Consider the following 22,980-nt stretch of genomic DNA (forward strand, 5'->3'; position numbering starts at 1 on the left):
TTATGCAAAAGGGCTACGCTGATTTTTTTACTGCCTGCAATGTACAAGTTACAGGGCAATGTAATGGTGCAGTGTAACAATGGCTGGGTTTTTATGTTATTTAATGCAAAATTTATATTGCTTGACATTACACGGAGTTGTCATGCATTGCAATTTGTATCTCATACACATGTGAGACTTGGCTTGATTATACCCTGTTTGAGTGTTTACCCTTGGTTATAAATTATGGATAATGTTTAATTGAAAATAACTCATGGGAGCCTTACCCTGAAATGGCAACCTGAGCACATATGAACTCAATAGAGCCTCAATCAACTGTAGCGATAACGTTTTTCGCGTTAAAGTTGTTTGTGTGTGTGGAATTGGCAGATGAAAAAAAGTATACCAATATATGAAAGTCAGCAAATATTTGCATATGAAAAAAAAAATTAAAGGATTAACTTAAAAATTGTATGTGTATGTGTATGTGTGTGTGGATGGCTGGGTAATACGTTTCCAATTTCAACATGAACTTTAAAGTAAAAACTGTCAAAATAATTTACAGAAGCTTTCAAAAGCTAAGAACACATGAAGAGCGGAGAAAGTTAATGTTGTTCTTAATGATTCTGATGGTTTGACAGCAAGTTGGAGGCCGAATTGTTAAGGTGAACTTCCCAGAAGTGCCAAAGGGAGGTGAAAGGGAAGTAATGGGGCCAAAGATGTGGGGCACCAACAAGGGCTATATAGACAGCCCTCACAAGATCTATTCTGGAAACCTTGGTTGGGGCCTCACTTCCCAGGGTCTAAGAGATGCTTTTGCAGATCAGCGAGGCCTATTGAGTGCCAAAGTCATTTATGAGAGAGACACAGGAAGATCACGTGGTTTTGGGTTTGTCTCTTTTGAAACCGCCGAGGATGCAGAATCTGCATTGAGTTCCATGAACGGAGCGGTAAGATAAGCTTGGCTACTGAATTTACAAAAGCGAATCGTTCTAATGATGAATCAATAATAACCTGTTTTTTATGTAATTGTGGAATTAGGAGGTTGAAGGGCGGCCTTTACGATTAAATATGGCTGCACAAAGGGCTCAGTCTGCTTCTCCACCGGTGGTGGAAAGAAATGTGGAGAACAATCTTGACAGCAGCGATTTGCTTTCTAGCATCAGCAGCTGAGGGAAATATGTTAAAGTGTGGGTGCTTGGATATGCTTTTGGGTAAGTACTGCAAGTAGTGCACCCCTTCTGCTTCCAGAACCTTACTCTTTGTAGTCTCCAAGTCTTCCTCCGTGAACAAATTTGAGTATTGAAATAAAGCGGGTAGAAGGAAAAGCTTGTGGTAGCAGTCCTTTGTGGTGAGATTATAATTCCAGGCTGTACAGTGTTGTATGAGAATTTAAACACTGAGTAAACTTCCTCGGCAAAAAGTCATTCTTCCCCCTTGACCATAAGGCTCCAAATTGTAACTATGGCTGAGTTATTCGCAATGTACTAAAGCTGGACTGCCTAAACTGTCCTTCTCAAAAGTGGAATTATGGAATAATCCATTGATGAATATAATTGTAAAATAGTTTACGACAAGCCCTATATCAACATCCTAACCACCATTATATCAATTGAAAATAGGGCAGCCAAGTAGGTGAATTTATAGGACAAGTCTGGAACTTTGGTAGAAGAAAGGGTGGTGAAAATGGATTATCTATGTCATTGATTTTTTAAAAAGTTTGTTTAATGATTTATATATGCTTCATAATTGTTCATAAGTCACTGTTAAGAAAATTTTAGCTTCACTACTATGACATCTGGGTTTCATAATTAAATTTAGCCGAGCTTATTTTTCTTGAAATCTCATCTGGGTTGCTTTAAATGTTGATTCTTTATGTGTCTAATATAGTGATTTCTTATGCATGTGTCTATGAGGAAAGCTACTTTAAAAATTGAGCTATGGTGGTCTTTATTTCTTATTTAATTATTTTGAAGTTGATTCTCATATTGGTTGTTTTTAACTATCCTAAATTGTATTTGGCTAGAGCTTTGGATTATGGTCCTTTTGCCTATGGTAGGTGTAAAGCAATTTTTTTTTCCCTTAAGAAAAGAGAGAAGAAGTTGACAGAATTGCCTGTTAATGATACTTTCTGAGTTTAAAGAACAGGTTTTGTTTAGTAATGGTGTTTCCACATTTCGTTATCTGTTATATATGAAAATAACACCAATATGTTGTGGTTATCGCACTTTCTCAGATACTATAATTCTTCTTCTATTCTCAAAGCCCCTAACTTGGGTAAAGCAGCTGTTTTCTAGGAACTATTTCAAGGCAAAGCAAAAGGGTTTGACATGGAGAAGGCTTTATTGGCAAAGTCTATTCATGATTTTGAAAAAGCAATATCTATGGTGTCTTAGCACAAGAGACGTGGTGGGGAATGTGAGCAAGCAAAAAAGATTTATAAAACTCAATGTTTTATGTTGAATAAATATATGATGTACTCTTCTATATAATGCAGATTTGTTGTATTATATTCTTTCTCTACTCTTTTTGAGTCATAGCAAAAGAATTTGACATTGGTAACTATATTCTATTTATTTATTATGAAAATAAGATTGCGATCATTATTGCAATTTGTTTATTTGTTTATTCATAGTATATATGTAACTATGAAAATAACTTCATTGCCAATGGACCTATGGTAGTGGTATTAATCTTTTTGGCATGTATGTATTTTTATAGAGATGATAATTGCAATATTGTTTTTTTTTTTTTTTTAAAGAATCCCGTGCATCGCACGGGTTAGCGACTAGTAATTCGTAATTCTAAAGGTGAGGTGCTGGCAGCTTTGTCAAAAAGGATCCCTACACCCTCGTCAGTGGCTATCTTAGAATCGTTTGCAGCAAGGAGAGCAGTACAGTTTATCCATGAAATTGGTCTACGTAGTTCCATCTTCAAAGGTTACTCTACGACATCCATTAGTGCTTTGCGGGGAAGGACTTTTTTACACTCTTCCTCTGGTCATTTGATTAAAGACATTTTGTCTTCGACTAGCTCTATACAGAGTTTTTCTTTCTCATACTTATAGGCAAAGTAATGCTTTAGTTGATGCTTTTGCCAAGAGAGCAAGACGTTTTTCTTTAGTTTGGATGGAGTCTATTCCTCTAAATCTTTATAATTGTTACTTGTCTGATTTTCAGTTTATGAAATAAAGTGGCTGTATTGGCATTCTTCTAAAAAAAAAAAATTGTAGCCCATAAATATTACAAACATATCAAACAGTAAGATATGCTAAGCTCCTCTTTCTAATCATACTTCAGTGGTTGTCCACTGCTTGACTTCCCGCTTGAGTTACCCTTAAGCTCTATCATATTTGAGATGAAATATCCCAGCTGATTAAATAGTCAAATTCATGGCCAATTTAAATGTTGTATACCATCATCCGTTACATTCCAGGCTCCTTCAGCAATCTCACCAAACAGCTGTTCCCAACCCCAACTAGAGTAGCCCACGAAAAACCAGAAGTCAGCAATTGATTGATCGTCTGACTTAAACTCCTTGATTTCATGAATTGTCGCTACTTGATCAACAAAGTAGACACCTGGTAGGACTTCAGGATACTGATCTTTAGTAGCACTTCGAGTTAAAGAGACAAGAGGCATTCCGCGTATCATAAGCGGCCCCCCAAAGGACAGAGGAGCCTTTTTTAACATTTCTAACCTTTCTTCCAGTTCATGCAGAGATTCCCATCTGATATGCTTATTGATAATTAGACCTTGAAATCCATTACTCTGATCAGCTTTCACAATGAGAATTACTGACTTATCAAATGGTTGTACGCCAAGAAGTTTTTCAGTAGCAACTAGGATAGAACCAGCCACCACATGAGGAGCCCTTTCGTGCAAATCTTTTGATGTGTGAGATTTGATTTGATTGTATTCACCGACTCTTTCCAGTTCCCTGTCTTTTAATAGGACTTCATGGGATTTGAAATTGGAAGTAGAAATTTCATCACGAATTTCAGTGGGTGACACCTCCTTGAATGGATTCTGATTCCCGCCACCTCTTTTGGCAACATTCCAAATAATGCCTAACAAAATAGACATACAAGGTCTATGAATGAGGTGAAGAAAAACCATAGAACCAGAGACCACCAACTTCTCCGTAATGCTTCAAAGAAAAAATGTTTAAGTAAAAAGAAGGAATTAAAAATAAAGCAAAACAGTGTTTCTGTATTTCACAGGTCATTTGGAACTCATACGAGTTTCTCAGGAAACTTCTGTAAATTACTTTGTTGGAATGGAAATCAAAATGTAAGATCATTAGACATATATGACAGGTAAGTTCTATTATTTACATGAACGTACTTCCAACCAATATAGACAGCATGCATGGCCACAATCACCACTACTTTAACAAATGAATATAACAAATTATTATTATCCCACCATGATCAAACTGGTGCATCAAGTACTCAATCTGACTCCACATTTTAATAACAAAACTGTACTCTGCATCCATGCTACTCAATCTGACTCCACATTTTAATAACAAAACTGTACTCTGCATCCATGCTGCATTTCAAAAGGTGTGTTGTACAGCAATTGACATCAGTATCCAGTATGGAATTCGCATATACCAGCCCCAGCAGTGTAATCATTGCCAAGAATTATTTATATAAAAATTAAAATTAAAATAAAAAAAGAAAAAAGAAACCGACTAGCACTTGGAATTAAAGCCATAGTAGGAACACCCTTGATCTCAGCCATAAGGCCAAGAAAGGTATCTAATAGGAATACCCACTACCACTTGGATTTGCTAAGAGGAAACAGGCAACATTTAAGTACTAAAGTTAATTTTTTCCTTCATTTGAATTGTAAATCTCAATAGTTTGTCATTGAAATGTACCCTATCAAGAAAGATTACCCTTATTGCTGATAAGATTACGCAAATTGCTGCCTTGGTCAGCTATGAACCTGATTATGTCAGCTACAGCCATATCTCCATCATAGAGAATGGCATTCCGGCTTTCTGCTGGAAATAATATCAGAGCAGGATAAACTTCTCTCTGCACAGCTCAACACATCAAAAGAATATAAATAATATGCCACATAATCTTCAATCAAAGAATGAATCTGATTGCATAACTGTTTAATAGTTTAGGCATGATAACAATAACTGGCAAGCAGGTCAAAGAGCTCCTAATCATCAACGTATTACAGATGCAAAAAATATTAAAAATAAAAACAAAGACCAAGGACAAGTTAATATAAATTACTTAACAACGTTATGCAAAAACATGAAACTTTAAAGACTCATTTAAGATGCAACTGCTAAATCACATATGAAATGCTCCAGCTTAAATTGAACTTAAGAAGCATACACATTTTTCCTAAATTACACCAATATTGGCAGGAAACTTACCTCAAGCACTTCCAATAGGTTTGAGAAATGTTTAAACACTAAAGATCAGACACAGCTAGCTGGTTGGACCATTTGGACAGTCAAACGACCTTAGTTCTGATCTAGTTTACCCCCTGCAACTCAAGTTTTAGTCAAATCCACTTTGGGCCATTCAACCACTCAATCAAACCACTGGACTGGTGAACTGAACTGACCTGACAGGTCAATTTTCAGGAGTGCAATGGAGAAGTTGTAAGTGGGAGAACGAGAACCCTAGACACATATCACTAGTTTTTCAAAATCTTTACCACAAATCTATATAAGATATTTGTGTATGGTTTTACAAGAAAATCATGTAGTAATAAATTTCTTTCATTCAAGTTAAAACAAAAATAAAAAAAACCACTAAATACTTAAAACCTAAACCCTAAACCTTAGGATAAATTACAGAAACCTCCATTGAAGTTTGGGGGAATGACATTCCACCCCAAACCTTAAGGGAAATTAGATTTCCTTGACAAACTCTAGCCATGGTTTGGTAACAAAAAAACCATATTTAACCAAACACACTTTCACTAACCATGGTCGGGGTTTGGTCAACGGAATATTTTCAAATTTTAGAATATTTTGTTGTTGTTATTAATGGAAGGACTAATGTATTGGTTTCCTCAAAACTTAGGGGAGAAGAGTGTCATTTTCCTTATGGCTTGTTTGGATTGAGGGGGAGTAAAACTCTATTCTACTCCCCTTCCCTCCCCCTCAATACAAACAAGCCATTAAAGTTTGGAGTGGAGTGTCATTTCTGCAAACCTCAAGGAAGGTTTGTGTAATTTACTGTAAACCTTATGACCATTTTACAACACCCTAACCATCAAGTTAGAGCTTCTTCTTAGCTTAATTTCATTTTTTTGTAAAATTATATTTGATAAATTACCACTATTCAAAAAGATTAAGCTAACAGGTTAGAACTTCTCATTTTAATTTCATTTTTTATTATATTTGATAAATTGCCACTAGTTCCAAAAGCTTAAGTTGATAGGAAATTGTGAAGTTAATCACTTAACCATTATTCTAAAACTATCCCTCATGTATGGGCCTAGATTCCCCCTCAATAGGTGAGACTCAACATATGGAATTTTTAAATTTTAAATGAGATAGGGCCAAAAAAAAAAGTTTGAACTCGAAACCACATGATCTAAAACTCTAATAACCAACCACTAATCCCAAAAGCTTAAGTTGATGGTAAATGATGAACTTAATCACTTAACCATTATTCTAATTGTTATGGATATAAGCTAGGGGCAAAGTAGTAATATCACTGTAATCCTTTACATATAAATAATATTTTGTGTTAGGGTTAATTTATCAAACCCTAAACACTTTTACTCTGAGAACATGGTATCAGAGCACTCAACCCATTGAAGTTAACCCTCCAACCACCACTCATTGCTATCTACTGTGGACAACCACAATGGTCAACCCTCTTCACCTAACCTTAGATTCAGCGACCCTAACCTGAGCTCCAATGACCATGATTTGTGGCTGGAAGAGTCACCCAATGCTGGTGATCTTCTCTTGAGTCGCGCGACACCAGATTGATGCTGCCTGACCACAAGCCCATCACGGTTTTACTCACCCTCCTTTGGCGACCCACCATAGCCCTCACACCGCCATTGGATTTTCCAAAATAGGGTTTCAACCATGGATTTATATGGTTTGAATCATTCTGATTTTCTTCAATACATTTATTTTTATCTTCTGTCTTCTTTTGATAAGTTATTTTTATCTTCTATTTGGGCAGCCTTGGGTTGATTTGTTGGGCTAGAACTTTGTTGGTTGATGTCTAGTGGTGGACTGGGCATATTGACGTTGGTATGGATTGTTTGCTGCCTTGATTGGAATAGTATGGTGTTGTTTCTTTTGTTGGATTTTCTTGTTGGCATAGTTTGGTGTTGATTTTGTGATAGATGTGTTGCTGTTGGATTTGCTGACTAGTTGGAGCATATTGGTGTTGAGTTTGTTTCACGGTAGTTAGTGTGGTTCTTTTTTTACAGGTTCACTAACCTATTTATTTATTGTTAGTTTTGTTCTTAAGATTGCTATTATGGAGACCAAAGATAGTGTTTAGCCCACTAATTATTTCTTGCCCCCTGTTATGTTATCTATTACTTTCATTTGTCTTAATGGAAGTAATTATGCTTAGTGGGCATAGGTAGTTGAAGTGTTCCTCCTTGGTAGAAAGAAGTTTGATTACGTGATTAGTGAACCCCTCTATCTATGGACTCTAAATATGATTATTGGAGAGTCAAAGATGCACAAATTAGGAGTTTCTTGTGAAATAGTATGGAGTCAAAGATTAGTTGTAGTTTGTTTTTCTTACCGGCTGCTAAACTTGTTTGGGAACAGGAACTTTACTCTAGTGTTAACACTTTGAAGAGAATTTTTGATCTTCATCAATCTTATTTCTCAATTTCTCCCTAACTCTCAGAGATTTGTCTTTTGAAAACTAATATAACAAGTTTAAGGGTATATGCGAAGAACTCAATATTTATTGACCCATCTCATTTAATGTTAAAACTATGAAGAAACAACGAGATTATATGCATGTTACTCGCTTCCTCTCTAGCTTATCTAAAATTTTGGATCCAATGAAATCACAAATTCTGGCTAGTAAAGACCTCCCTTCTTTGAGTGAAAGTTTTGGTAGACTTAGACAGGCCACATTATCTGACTCAAATAGCGCTACATTCCTTTCCTCTAATATTGATACATTACCTTCTAGTGATAAATCTGCTTTTGCCACCTCTATGGGGAGTAGTAAAGGCAATTGTGGAGGCTAAGGCCGAGGCCGTGGAGGTCATGAACAAGGGGGTCGTGGTAGAGGACGTGGCCTTCGTAAGTGACTTACTATTATAGTGAGACTCATACGGTATACATTTGTATGGTAATACCTCAGCTCACCAAGCTTGTTTTCATGTTGAAGAACCACCTTCATAGTCACTTCCACCAACATCTAGAGTAGTCTCAGATGCAGGCAATACTATGGTATTTCAAAGATGTTTAATATTTCTTAAAATCTTGTTGGATTATTATTTAGTGTTTTATATTGTAGTTTGTGTAGAATTTAAGTCAGTCAAATAAGTCCTAATTTGAGTCAATAGTCTTATGTGACCTTTTGACTGCATGATCTTGGAACTAGGGAGAATAATTATTATGCAAGTTGTCACTAGAGAATGTACTGCTATTTATATGTTGAGTATAGGCTGGTTGTGGACGTGTTAAACAGCCTACAGGTCATCCAGTTGATCAGAATTTTGGTGCCTATGATATTGAGCAATTGAAGAGGAAGATTAAGTTTCTTACTCAAAGAGTAGTAGAGTTAGAAGATTCAAGATCTTTTGAAGAAGGAAAAGGGTCAGATAGTGACTTTGAGAACTTGTTTCATGGTCATGCTCCTCATAGGCAGCCATCTATTTGGATAACAGAAGATGGGAGATGAATATATAGCCTGAAATACCAGAATTCAATGGTAGTTTTCAAGCTGAGGAAGCCCTTCCTGTGGATTTACTTTATTCATCTACTATTGTGACGTTAATGGATTATTGTATTCCAAACATATTTGAAGATAGTGAAAAATGCTCTAAAGAAGATATTGCGGATTGGAATTCTTCGCCAATCTATGACAAGTACCCTAATGAAGATTATAAATTGTGCAAACAAGAAGTTGAGGAAGATGATGATAGACTTTCTTTGTTCAAATACAAAAGGTTGTTGATTTTACAAAAGAGAATTATTCAAAGGTAAGATTCATTGTTGTAGCCATAGAGCAATTGGGTGTCAAGACATTATCTCTTGAGGAGCAAAATCCACATGTTGATTTTCTTGGGGTTGACAAATATATATTCTTGATGATAAATTTGATATTGATTTTGGTCCATCAATGGAGATTAAGGGTCCTTGTCCTAAAGAGATAAGTGAAGCTTTTGTGCCACGTGAATCAAAAGGGAAGCAAAATCTAGGAGCAATGGATGAATATGCTGATTTGTTTTTAGCTTTGGTCTCATGTGCTACACTTTAGAAAATAAAATTACAAATTAAGAATTTGTTCAACAAGGTTTCTCATGAGTGAGAAAAGATTGACAAGTAGCACGTCGGTTCCCCTTTTATCGTTGAGAAAAAAGGGATAAAAAGGAATGATTGGAAATTCAATAGATTGAGGGAAGGATTTGAACTTTAACTCAAGGTTGAGTTTTCTGAAACCAGGGGAGACTAATGCAGGCAGCTCTATGGTTTTTCTAAGTCCTAATTTGAGTTAATAGTATTATATGACATTTTGACTGCATGATCTTGGAACTAGGGAGAATAATTATCATGCAAGTTGTCACTAGAGAATGTACTGATATTTATATGTTGAGAATGGGTTGATGCAATGCATTTTTTTACCAATTCATATATCTATTTAAGAGAATCATTCTCTACAACCTTATTTGGGTTTATTTCTTCATCTACTCTTTTTATTCTCTTGTTCTTATTTGCTCTAAATCAGTTCCAACAACCAATGGTTATTATGGGCGGATCAATCTCTATCGTTGAGGAAGAGTATAATCACTTCCTATCTATGCATTCTAACTCTGTTGGGTCTGGTTCTACAGATACTTTGGCTCAACAAGGTACTTCCCCTGCTTATCTTGCCACTTAGGACTCTTAGGTCATTGACTTAGGTGCTACTGATCATGTGACATGTACCTCAAGCTTACTCTCGGACCTTGGGCACTCTAGCAGTCTTCCCAATGTTACTTTGACAGATGGCTTAATCACTACAGTTTCTAGTTTGGGCATTGTCAATCTTAGTCCTAATCTCTCTCTTTTTTGTCTTATATATTCCTAATTTTCCTTTTAACATTTTGTCGATTAGTAAGCTTATTAAACTTTTGAATTGCGCTGCCATTTTTTTTATCCACTCTTTTTTTTTTTTCTTTTTTTTTATCCATTCATTGTATCTTTTAGGATCTCAAGATGGGGAAGATTCTTGGTGGAGGGCATGAAGCCGGTGGACTTTACTATTTGGATTGGCATGGCTCTTCCAGTTTTGTGGCTTCTCACTTGTCTATCTCACCTCTTCAGCATCTTTGTCACCTTGGTCATCTATCTCTCTAGAATTTGAAGTTGTTAGCCCCATCGTGTTATTAGATTGAGTCCTAACAATGTAAAGCATGTCAATTGGGCAAACACCATAGGGTGCCTTTTATCTCTAGGTGTGAGAGCCATGTCAGTAGTCCTTTTTATTAATTTCATTTTGATATTTGGGGTCTAATAAACACTCCCTCATTGTTGGGATTTAGATGTTTTGTCACTTTTTTATCTTATGAAAGAAAGGTCTGAAATGTTATCAATTTTCAAACCATTTTTTACGGGAATAAAGACTCAATTAAATGCTTTACTTCATATTTTCGGTCTGATAATGCTTGTGAATATTTTTATACATCTTTGTCTCAATTTTTTAATGATCAAGATATAATTCACCGATCTTCATGCCCCCATACTCCACAACAAAATAGCGTTTTTGAATGAAAAATGTGTCATTTATTAGAGGTCACTCGTGTCCTATTGTTTCATATGCATGTTCCCAAATCATACTGGAGTGATGTTGTGCTAATTGCCTGTCACTTGATTAGTCGCATGCCATCCACTGTTCTAGGTGGTCAAATCCGTTATGTTGTGCTTTCTCCTAATGCATCTTTGTTTCATCTACCTCCTAAGATCTTTGGTTGTGTGCTATGTTCATAGCTTAGGTCCAGGGAGCAATAAACTTGATCCTAGATGAATTTAATGTGTTTTTCTTATGTATTCTTGTACTAAAAAAGGATACCGATGTTACATACCTACTCTTTGTCATAGTTTCATTTTGATAGATGTCGCCTTTGATGAGTCTCAATCCTATTTCTTTCCTTTGGTTGGTAGTGATAGTTCTCTTCGTTGTCTTCCTCGCTTATTGCCTGTGTCTCCTATTGAATCTCATTCTCAGAAACCGCTCCAGGTGTATCATAGTTGGTAGAAGCCTCCAATAGAGATTTCTTCCCCACCTAGTGATCCACCTCCTGACCCTGACTCTCTTCCAATTGCTATTACGCAAAGGTAAGCGTACTTGTACCTCTCACCCTATCTCTTAATTTCTCTTATGGCCATTTGTCTTCATCTATCCATGCTTTTACCACATCCTTGAATTCTATTGTTGTTCCTAAGTATGTCCAGGAGGTTATATCCATCCCTCGTTGGAAGTCTGTTATAATAGCAAAAATGTCCACCCTGTCTCAAAATGCTACTTGGTCTTTGGTTGTTAGGTGTATACAATAAAGTACTTGCCTGATGGTTCTATTGAGCATTTGAAGGCTTGCTTGGTTGCCAAAGGGTATACCTAGACATACGTTGTTGATTATGCAGACACATTCTCGCCTGTTGCTAAAATTTCTTCTGTCCGAATTTTGATCTCCTTTGCTACTAATTTGGTTGGCCACTATTTTAGTTAGACGTTATAAATGCCTTCTTGAATGGAGATTTGAAGGAAAAGGTGCATATGGAGCAACCACTTGGGGTTTTTTTCTTCTAAGGGGAGTTTGGAAAGGTGTGTAGGTTGCACAAGGCCATCTATGGTCTTAAACAATCTCTTGGAGCTTGGTTTGGTAAATTCAGTGAAGCCATGTTAAATTTTGGATTGCAACGTTGCCAATCTAATCTCTAAGTTTTCTCATACCTTTGCAAAAGGAAAGATATTATAGATAGTATATGTTGATGATATTATAATCACTGGTAATGACAAAGAGGGTATTGATGATTTGAAGAGATACCATCAAAACTCCTTTAGAATTAAGGATCTGGGTAAAATTTGTTAATTCTTGGGTATTGACATAGCACAATCTAAAGAAGGCATTAGTTTATCACGAAGAAAGTATATGTTGGATATTTTGGAAGAAACTAGCTTGTTAGGATCTAAACCAGTGGAGACTCCTATGGATTCTATTTTTTCTTTTTTTTTGATAAGTAAGAAAGAAGTATATTCAATAGGCTACCTCATGAAAACAGAGGCAGAACAGACAATACAGAGAGAAACAAACAGAAAAAGGAAAAGAGAACAAGAAAACAAGCAGAAAACAACAAAGAACTAAATACAAAGGAGAGAGCAAAGGAACAAAGGGAGGGAATCACTAGAGGTGAGTCCCCAAGCCCTAGACCAATCAAAGAGAGAACCACAAAAATAAGCGAGCAACTGGTCATCGGATTTGTCCCTGTCCTCAATAGTTCGCCAATTCCGCTCCCTCCAAATACACCACATTAGGCACAACGGAGCTAAATTCCAAATGCTAGAAAAGTGCTTTCCAAACCAGTTCCACCAACTGAAGAGCATTTCTGCAACCGATCTTGGCAAGACCCATGAAATCCCAAAAGATCTGAAAATCAAGCTCCACAACTTATAAGCTTTTTCACAATGGAGAAGCAAATGATTCACCGTCTCCCCATTGCAACGACACATAATACACCAGTCAACCAGATCAAAGCCTCTACACTGCAAAGTGTCCCCTGTAAGAATCTTCTCCCAAGCTGCAGTCCAAACAAAGAAAGAGACGTGCGTAGGGGCCTTAACCTTCCAAATACCTTTCCAAGGAAAAGTAAAAGGCAAGGGACTTCGAAACTTGTCATAAAAGGAGCGAATTGTATGAAGATTAGGGGGAGCTATTATCTAATCCTAAGAGATATCATCGTTTGGTTGGTAAACTAAATTATCTCAAAATTATTCGTCCAGATATATCATTTGCAGTCAGTATTGTGAGCCAATATATGAAAGATCCTTGCCTTCCACATTGGGAGGCAGTTATTTGAATTGTGAGGTATCTTTTTTTTTTTTGATAGGTAATCAGAAATTTATTAATAAAGAGAAAAAAGAGAAGTACAAGTTGTTCATGATGATGAACAAGAAGAAAAAAACAAACAACACAGCAAAACAAGAAATTAGGAAACTAAGCTAAGAGAAGACATAAACTCAAAGAGAGAAGAACATTCAGTAAAACCCCAACACCGAGACCACTCCCAAAGACTACGTTGGCATAAAACTTTTAACTCATCCAAAGTCTTCTCATTATCCTCAAAGGAACGACGATTTCGTTCCAACCACACAATCCACATTAAGCACCCTGGAACCAAATTCCAAATGTCTGAATTATGTTTCCCGAGCCACTGATGCCAACAATATAACAAACCCGCCATTGATCCTGGCATAACCCAATGAATACCAAAGGCCTGAAGCATAAAAGTCCAAAGGGAATGAGTAATAGGGCAGTGAAGAAGAAGATGGTCTACTGACTCCCTATCACAACAACACATACAACACCAAGTAGCCAACGGACGACCCCTAAGCATTAGATTGTCCAAAGTGAGGATCCGACCATGAGTAGCTGTCCACAAAAAGAACGCTACTCGCCTAGGAATCTTTGGTTTCCAAACACCCTTCCAAGGAAACAAAGAATTCGAAGCACCCCGAATCGCATGGTAATAAGACCGGGTGTCAAAATTTCCATCACCCTTCAACCGCCAACAAAGAGTATCACTCCTATCACCCCGAGGAATGCGAGATTGGATAAGCTGGAGAAAAGAATAAGAAGCAGCTAACTCCCAATCTTCAAAAGCTCTATAGAACCTTAAATCCCATACTTTAACAGTACCCCCATCTGGCATCCACAAAACCTCAGAGATACAAGCATCCTTGACCGCTGAACACATATAGAGATCAGGATAGAGATTTTTTAGAGTATTATTACCAATCCACCTATCATGCCAAAAGCGTATACGAGTGCCTTCACCCACTACGAAAGACAGATGCTTGGAGAAGCTATCCCACCCTTCATAAAGCTAATGGTCACCAAAGGGTAGAAGCCTATACTAATGCTAATTGGGCAGGATCACTGTCAGATAGAAAATTGGGTGTTGCATTTTTCTAGGAGGAAACCTAATTTCTTGGAAAAGGAAGAAACAAATTGTTGTTGCCAACTCTAGTGTAGAGGTTGAGTATAAAGCCATGGCACACACATCATGTGAACTTATGTGGGTTAAGCTTTTACTTTGAGGAATTAAAATGTGAGCTTATGTGGATTAGGAATTTACTTAAGGAATTAAAATTTGTTGTGAAGGTGTCTATGACTATGCATTGTGATAATCAAGCAACAATTCACATTGCCTCCAATCTTGTGTTCCATGAGCAAATCAAGCACATAGAAGTAGATTGTCATATTACTTGGCAAAAAGTAGAAGATGGTGTAATTGTTACTCCATATGTTTCTAGAAGAGTCCAAATTGTTGATAAGTTAACCAAAGCTTTATGTAAGACTCGTTTGGGTTTATTATGTAACAAGCTAGGATTATATGATATATATACTCTCCAGCTTGAGGGAGTGTTATGGGTATAAGCTAGGGGAAAAATAGTAACATCATTGTACTTCTTTGTATATAAATAATATTTTGTGTTAGGTTTAACTTATCAAACCCTAAACACTTTTACTCTGACAACACTAACAATTTTAGAAATGATTAATTTTATATTGATAAATACTTAAATTTATTTAAGACATTACGGTCAACAACTATCGATTTAACAGTTGAACCTTTGACCCTAAATATTTTTATCGGTAAGCTACCAATAAAGTTAGCGATTCTTGAACCCATGACATTATCATCAACCTCGTTCTTAAGGGGGGAAGAAGTGCCTCTAAGCTAAGATCCCTTTGGCTAACATTCTCACTTTCCTTGTTTATTGGATAGTATGGTTTTTAAAGCATTGGGTTTGAAAATGTGAAAAGCAACTGGAAACTAACCACCCATAACTTCAAAGCAAGAAGACAAAGGCAAAGGAAAAGCCTGAGAATTGATGTTAACATCTCATCATCAATTGTAAAGTGAGAGAATAATATGATTTTCAAACTTTTAATAATAAAATAGTGATTTAAAGTTTTAGGAATTTTGGTAATAGAATTTCATCTAGAATAGAATTAGCTTAATAATCTTAAATGTATATATACTGCACTGAGGACTCTTTTATTATACATGTGGCATAAAGGTGGAATATCCACTTGTTACAACCATTGCCTCCAGGACCCAACTTTTAATGGTAGATGAATAGAATTATTTGAAATAAATAAAGACATTAATTTTCTTTTAAAAATTTCAAGCTTCTAATATAGAATTTTAATCAAAATAGTAATTTAAAGTTATTGGAATTCAGGTAATAGAGTTTGATCTATAAAAGAATTAGCTTTATAATTCTAATGTGGTGAGAACTCTTTTATTATGCATTTGGCACGAGATGATGGTACACCCACTTCTCACAACCACAACTTATATTATATCTAAAAAATGAACATAATAAAACAAAATTTAATAAAATGCAAACTTGACACAAACACAAATGAGAAATATAATTTCCAACCAGAAACTAACTAACTATGCCCACCATTATCCTTGGCTCTAACCTCACCCAAACTCATTCTAAGCTTCTGTTTGAAATCCACAAACCCCAAATATTGTCTTCAGGGGAGCAGCTAAACAAATGTCCACTAGCCTCACATAGAATGCTGCTCCTCTTTGCCATATGTAAACACTTCGATGAGAAAGGATGAATCATACTTCCAATGGTGTTCAAAAGCCTATAATTGAGATCAAATCTGTCTTTTTGCATTCTTTGTATGAGCAATCAGCTGTCATATGAGGGATTTCTACTCCTTTTGTTGATTTTTTATCGACTACATAAATTTTAAATTGTAATTTTTTCCAGGATTCTCTTTATACATCCTCTGTACAAGAGTTTCTTTCTCAATATATATATATATATAAGAAATAAATTTTATTAGAAAAAATTCAACAAGTACCCCAAGAGTATACTAGCTGAAAGTTACACAACGGCTCTAAAATTACAATGATCAATAAGCTCAAATCAAGAAGAGATGCATATAATGCAAATCAAGTTCTTAAACTACACGATTAAAAAAAAAGAAAGTTCTTAAGATACACAGGTCAAAAAAAATCTCTACTTTGAAAGTCAACATTCTAAAATACTTATAAAAAAAAGAATCAATTTTCTAAAATGGAAACTAACTTATTCTGAATGTTGATTGATAATGGTAAAACTTTTAAAGTTCTGAAAAATAATGAGGGAAATCAGTGACAAGGGACCTCTAGGCTCTAGCATGCATTTGCACCTTCAAAAGCACCCAAAAAAATAAAAAGTAAAATTTATTGATATCAAAACTACATCATATCTCAATATACAACATGACAAATATACACAATCAAATATTCAACACCAAAAAAAGAGAAAAATAATAGCCAAAGAAGAAACTGAAAATTTGTGCCAATCAAGTATCAAATTTCGGTTTATAAAAAACACAGTAAAGCATCAGATGTTGGAGAAGATCATAACCTTCAAACATAAATTGCATAAAATACAAGAAAAATATACAAAAATTAAATATGGATACCCCAAACAAACCTGATCCATTGATTTGAGTATCAAACTGCAATCATTCAATGTGCAATCCATTAAATAGATCAGTGGAAGTTCAACCAGGGCATCCTTCAAGTTGTCTGCCACACAAATGGCCAATTGTCAATATGTGAGATTAATAGAAAGTAAATTCTAACATTCCTATTCCATTTCTTAATTCAAGGGAAAACTTTACTGAGAAAACAAATGCAAAAAAACCACAAGTAACTAAATAATTAGGGGGTCAAAAGTAGTAATTGAATGTTTGTGGACTAAATTGCGAGTAGACAAAACCAAATGGGGTAAAATATAATTTTCCTTTTTTTAATTGTCAAATATTATATATCTTATGCACCCTTATAATATTGAACCCTCAAACTTAACCTTCACCCCTTGTTAAGAGGAACAGGAGATGCCATTTGGACAGGAGACAACTGGCTAAATTTTAAATATGTCCATCATACAAAAGACAGCTGTTGTACTTTGGAGTAGAAGTTGAAAATCCATGGACAAAACTCTATCCAGTATTCCCCATTGTTTATATCAACTCAAAGTTAATAAAGGTAAATTATTGACCTACTAGTTTACTAAATGCTATGAAAATATTTGTCATATGAACCAATGAAAGATGCATCTACTTTTTCCAAGGCAAGAAAAAGGAGCTAGTAATGTCAATTTTTTAAAAACATTTTACCAGGCACTTACCACCATTAAACACCTTTTCTCCATTCCTTGATCCACTCCTTAACACATTCATGTAGCCCTTCACAGCCCGATAAACCTCACGAACAACCAATTCCATTCTCTGACAAAACCCACACCAACTATTGCTAAAAAGGACCAACACATCCCTATTCCATGCATGGACCACATTGTTGGTGTTAGATTGATTAACACCAAGAACCAGCTCAGACAATCTATGAATCGCAATTTGAGGGATTGAATCCACCTCGTGAAAATCCACATTAACAAATGGAGGGACAGTGGCCTCCCTAGGGCTTTGAATAATGGATACAGACAGTTGATATGGAGGAAGAGTCCCATTAACAAAACCAGAGAGAAAATCAGCCAGAGAAGAGTAGCTGAAATCTGACTCTTGGGGTAATACATAATGCTGCTGCAAAAGGGGATCAATTATTACCAAGGATGGAATGTTTGAGCCACCGGTCAGAGCTCTAAGTAACCGATAGTTGCCATCAGAAAAGAAAAAGGAACCCTCAAAGCCTTGAAAGTGAAGCTGTTGCTCCCCTAAGTTGTCCACCAACAAAAAACCTTTTTCTTCCAAGATCGCATCTTCAGAGCTTTTTTCTTCAACCACTACATTTTCAAAACTTTTTTCTTCCACTACCAAATCTTGAGCAGTGGCAACTTCTTCAAGAGCGGTTACAGATTGGTGGGCTTCTAAAGATATTAACTGCTTACTTTTATCAACATAAAAAGCCGTCTTCTCTTCATCATACTCAGAAGAAGGCTCACCATCTGTGAGTTCAGAATTTTCCTCATTCATCTTAGCAGATAAACTTGCCCTTTGTGGCAATTGATCTTTATCTGAATCAACACTGTTTGAGACAAGGCCTTCCTTAAACACTGCAGGTGACACTTGATTAGACTGAACTGTATCTGATGGTAATGTATTTACTGACTTAATGTCAACATCATCAGATAAAAGTTGGAAACCCAATTCCTTTGCAAGGGAGCTTAATTTACCTTCTTTATTTTGCTGAAGAAGGTGTGCCAGGATCTTATGCAAGGAACTACCTTCTTGATCTGAAGACAATTTATCCAAAGTGACATGTTTATCCTCATTTAGGATCATGATAGTAGACAGCTTCTCTTTTAATTTAATCTTCTGAGCTGTCAGAGATAGTTTTAATCTAGGATGTTTAGATTTACCACCCCATGATTGATAATCTTGGACTGAGGATTTCTCAGGCTTGGCCCTCTTAGGCTCACCCATCTGATATGAACCATGATAGTGCAGCGCCAGTTCTCTGAAAGTATCAAGAGCCTCTTTACCCTTTCCTCTAGTTTCAGACGAGTCAGATGATCTATCCACAAATAAAATTATTGATGGCTTATTTGCAGGTAAAACAAGCTCGATATCATGCCTATCACCTTCCAGCTACATGATGAAAGGAGACAACTATGGTATTAATGAATGAAACATGCTAGCAAAGAAATTACTAAGGAAAAAAAAATGTATGGGGGAAATGAACAAAATAAAAAAGGGAACAAACATGTAGAAAATTAGGACACGGGTACAGCAATGATCCGTATATTAATTAATTAAAAAAAAAAATTCAAAGCTTATAAAATTTTTTTATAACAAAAATATTATTTGTTTTTAAATAATTGTTAATTTTTTTTTCAGAAGAATATTAAAGCCTAGCTACTAATAATATATATATATATATATATATATACGTGTCTACTGTCTACCTAGGTAATGAAAAAAAAAAGTAAAAAGTTACAAGTTTAATTACTTACATGGCAGTGGCATGATGGGTGGTGGACTTTAACTCATTATAGACAAAAATTTAAAAAGAAGACCTCTTTACCTCTTTTGTTCACGTCTTCACGTGTGAGGTGGACAAACCAAGGAAAAAAGAGAAATAGATATAAGAAGCTGGGACATGCGTGCAGCCAGAGGAGAAAGAAGAAGAAGAAGCTGGGCTGCTGAAGAAGAAGAAGGGGGAGAAGATCAGCATGAGAGACTATAAAAAGAAGAAGAAGAAGAATAAGAAGAGGAGGAGAAAAGAGAGATAGATCTATGAAGCTGAGCTGCTGAAGAAAAAGATCGGCATGAGAGACTACAAGTGGGTACGGTACAATGCATTTCAGCTTTTTTTTTTTTTTTGGCACATGCAGTGTCGCAACTGTGTCCTCATGATGTTCTTGCAGTGTCCATCATTTTTCAAAAATTGAAAAAATAAAAAACGGCTAGGACACACATGCAGCAGTGTCCAACGCGTGTCCCGTGTCCCATGTTCCATATGTGTCTAACATGAACACGGCATCCTAAATGCCATATCCATGCTTTCTAGCCCATAACCCACACCATTGATGAGACTTTCCGTGTTCAAGTACAAAAGGTTATTGAGTTTATTGATTACAATCATTCATCGGCACAATTGGTTTGTTCAATAGTAGATGAGTTCTCTATTGATGAAAAAAGTTTCAATCTACTAAAGCTTGAACTTGAACACATTCAACACTATGATTTTATTGGGGTTGATGAGCTTCTCTCAAATTTTCCTGGTAGTACAGTTAATATTAATTTGGAAAGATTAATGGGACACATTCCTAATCCTTTTTGGGAGGATTTTATTGAAGAAGAATTAATAGAGGTGAACAAGAGGCGTGAAAGAGTGATTTTAAGTGGTCTTTGTGGAGCATGCAACATAGATGTGTAGAAGTAAAATCTATAACACACAATTATTATAACTCTTCCACAAAACTTAAGTTCTACAAGAATACTAGTCTAGTAGCTAAACGAATAGAGAAAACCACTAGTAGCCAAACGAATAGAGAAAACCTCTCAAAACAAATTTTTATTAATAATCCACCTCCCTATAACGAGTATTTTTAGGAATAGAATTTCTCCTATTCCTTTTAGGAAAAGAAATAATAAACCAACATCTACTAGAGAGAGGAAAAACAATTTAACTAGGAAAGAAAGACAAATAAAATCCTAATTCAACTAGGAAAAAAATCTTAACTTGAAGAGAAAATAATCCTAATTCCACTAGGAAAGAGAAAACAACATAAATTATTAAAAATTTCTTCTTCTCCCATAATGGGAGGGGAGCCACTGTGAGTTTTTGTAAAATGTGTTACCAAATTTTAAAGGTAAAACATTTTATAACTTTTTATAAAGGATTTTACGGTCAAATGAGATACTGAACAAATGAAGCTTAAATGAACCCCATGGAAAAAGAAGGGGCCCTCAGCTTGTATATGAAGGATGAGATAAAAGATTATGCGCATCATGATCTTCTAAATTTTTTTCAGATGAGTAATTAAAATCTGTAACCACTTTGATAAAACATGCTAGGTCAAGCCAGCTCCTAATGAACTCAACTTGAATTGAATCAGCCAATTCATACATCTGAAACAGTTTTAGCCACACATAATTTTTGGCAAAAGATAACATGACACAAAGAAACCTCGTATAAGACTAGAATCAACAGCAAGTAAAGAGCAAACTGATTAAAATTACCTCCGTAACAACAGAACTATCCATCTGTAAAACATCCTTGAGGTCATCCTCTTCTTTAAGAATCCTTGAACATGTGGGACATCCAGCAACATGAAATACTGCTAACCATGAACTAGAATCTTCAAGACCAAGAGACGAAAGCATTGATCTTTCTGATACCAAACCAAATCTATGCCTTTCAGGGGCCAGGAAAAACTCTCTTGCAACATTCATAAACTTCGAGAAGAAAGACTCAAACTGCTGAAATTCTTGTAAGGTACAAGATGATATAACACCAGAGCTTACATTCTCAACCTCCTCAAAGGAAGCAGTTTCATTTACTGAGCTGAATTGCCCAAGCCAAGGAACTCCGTTGAAACTATTTTCGACACCACATTTCAATATTTCATCCCCTGATTTTAAAAAAGAAGGAAAAGGTGACATCCGTATTAGTTTTGTTTTATTTTCACTTCAAAATCAGTCCCATAACGATGTGCAATTAGAAACTACCAGCCACCTTCTGATTATTCTTCCTTGTATCTGCCAGTGTTTGATTTGCCTCTGCATTAAAGTTATTTCCAAGAAGATCTTCTACAAAGAAAATTATTGTCAGTTTCATGAAAGGACAAATTAACCCTGCAAAACCACTTAGTTTCCAATAGAGACACTTCCTATCTTACCATAACTTTTGTTTCCACTACACCAAAAAGGAAAAAATTGTTGATGGGGATTGGGATCATGGCTTTCAAAACCTAACGGGTGTGTGTGTAACTAACCAGTATTGAAGTAAACTTAAAGAAGCACGAAGCGGAACTTGAAACAAAAACTCATAAAAGCAGCTAATCACAATTACTACAAAAAATATTTAAGGTTTTCTGAAAAATAATAAGTATCATTTTTTTTGTTTTTTTGGTTGGGAAAATTCAATAGTTACAATGGGGGGAAGTGGGATTTGAATCCTGAATGTAATGGACACAGCAATAGGTGCCAAGCAGTGTGAGACTAACCTTGCACACCAACGCCAAAATGATTAATGTTGTGGTTGGCCAGCAATTTAGGAGTCCATCCGCAAAATTCGAGGAGAAGTAAGGCCTTGTCAGTTGAAGCAAGAAAAGAGTTCAAGTGGTCAGGAGTGTTGAGAAGGGGAGGTTGAGGTTGATTGGAGCTGGAGTTGGAGTTGGAGATATGGGGTAAGAGTGAAGACAAAATATTGAGTGCACGAAATGGTCCTCGATATTTGTAAGATACAGAATGGAGGTAGAATAAAATGGTAATTTCCTCCTCCTCCTCCTCATTAGGAGCAGGAGCAGCAGCAGCAGCAATAATAGCATCTGCTAGCATCTTCTCCGTATTTCTAAACATAAACATCAACTTCAAGGATCTAAACTCCTCCTGTTGTCTATCAGAAACCACATGTGCTACTTCTTTCATAAGGGAACGAGACTCACCAGACCCTGTGCAATCAATTTTTTAAGATAGCAATACAATTAATCATCATAATCAATTACAACATTATTAATCAAATCATACATACAAGGAAGAGTGATGAAGAGGAGGATATAAGGGTTTTGTCGGATCTGAGAAGAGAAGTTTTGTTTGGTGAGGAGCTGCCATTCCGATGATGATTCACAATCAACCACGGCTACAACAACAACCAACAACAACAACAACACCACCACCAATTTGGCTTCCTTCATCGCACTCGCACTCGCACTCTCTCAAACACCAGTTCGGTGGGCTTTTGCTTTGTCTACTGCACTCCTCCACTTTGGGGGTTATTTATAGAATAAAAGAAACGACCCCGTATTGACATCATCATCAGTAAAATAATTTAATTTTATGACAAGAAGGTTAAAAAAGAAAAAAGAAAGGTAAATAGTAAATAGTAAAAAAGAGG

At 35.9% G+C, this 22,980-nt stretch overlaps 2 protein-coding genes across 5 annotated transcripts; one reads left to right on the forward strand and one right to left on the reverse strand.

Moving 5' to 3' along the window:
• Window positions 1-617: 617 nt before the first annotated feature.
• Window positions 618-1,389, forward strand: LOC115980945 (33 kDa ribonucleoprotein, chloroplastic-like; the record flags this gene model as incomplete). Its single annotated transcript, XM_031103137.1, has 2 exons — window positions 618-929; window positions 1,021-1,389. Coding segments are annotated over 2 exons (444 nt in total), but the record flags the coding sequence as incomplete, so codon positions are not given.
• A 1,456-nt stretch (window positions 1,390-2,845) lies between these two features.
• Window positions 2,846-22,819, reverse strand: LOC115981869. 4 transcript variants are annotated; one of them, XM_031104285.1, is made up of 9 exons: window positions 22,618-22,819; window positions 22,091-22,537; window positions 21,594-21,674; window positions 21,105-21,496; window positions 18,593-19,007; window positions 17,591-18,472; window positions 16,892-16,986; window positions 4,885-5,026; window positions 2,846-4,048 (listed from the first exon to the last, which is right to left on the reverse strand). In XM_031104285.1, the coding sequence occupies exons 1-9, from the start codon at window positions 22,778-22,780 to the stop codon at window positions 3,369-3,371; spliced, it is 3,297 nt and encodes a 1,098-aa protein (XP_030960145.1). In that variant the 5' UTR covers window positions 22,781-22,819; the 3' UTR covers window positions 2,846-3,368. The 4 variants fall into 4 exon arrangements, with proteins under 4 accessions (XP_030960145.1, XP_030960144.1, XP_030960143.1 ...); XM_031104284.1 differs by having other exon boundaries at window positions 17,591-19,007; window positions 21,594-21,671; XM_031104283.1 differs by having other exon boundaries at window positions 17,591-19,007.
• Window positions 22,820-22,980: the final 161 nt, after the last annotated feature.

The sequence above is a fragment of the Quercus lobata genome, chromosome 3, assembly GCF_001633185.2.
Source record: "Quercus lobata isolate SW786 chromosome 3, ValleyOak3.0 Primary Assembly, whole genome shotgun sequence".
NCBI classification, from domain to species: Eukaryota; Viridiplantae; Streptophyta; class Magnoliopsida; order Fagales; family Fagaceae; genus Quercus; species Quercus lobata.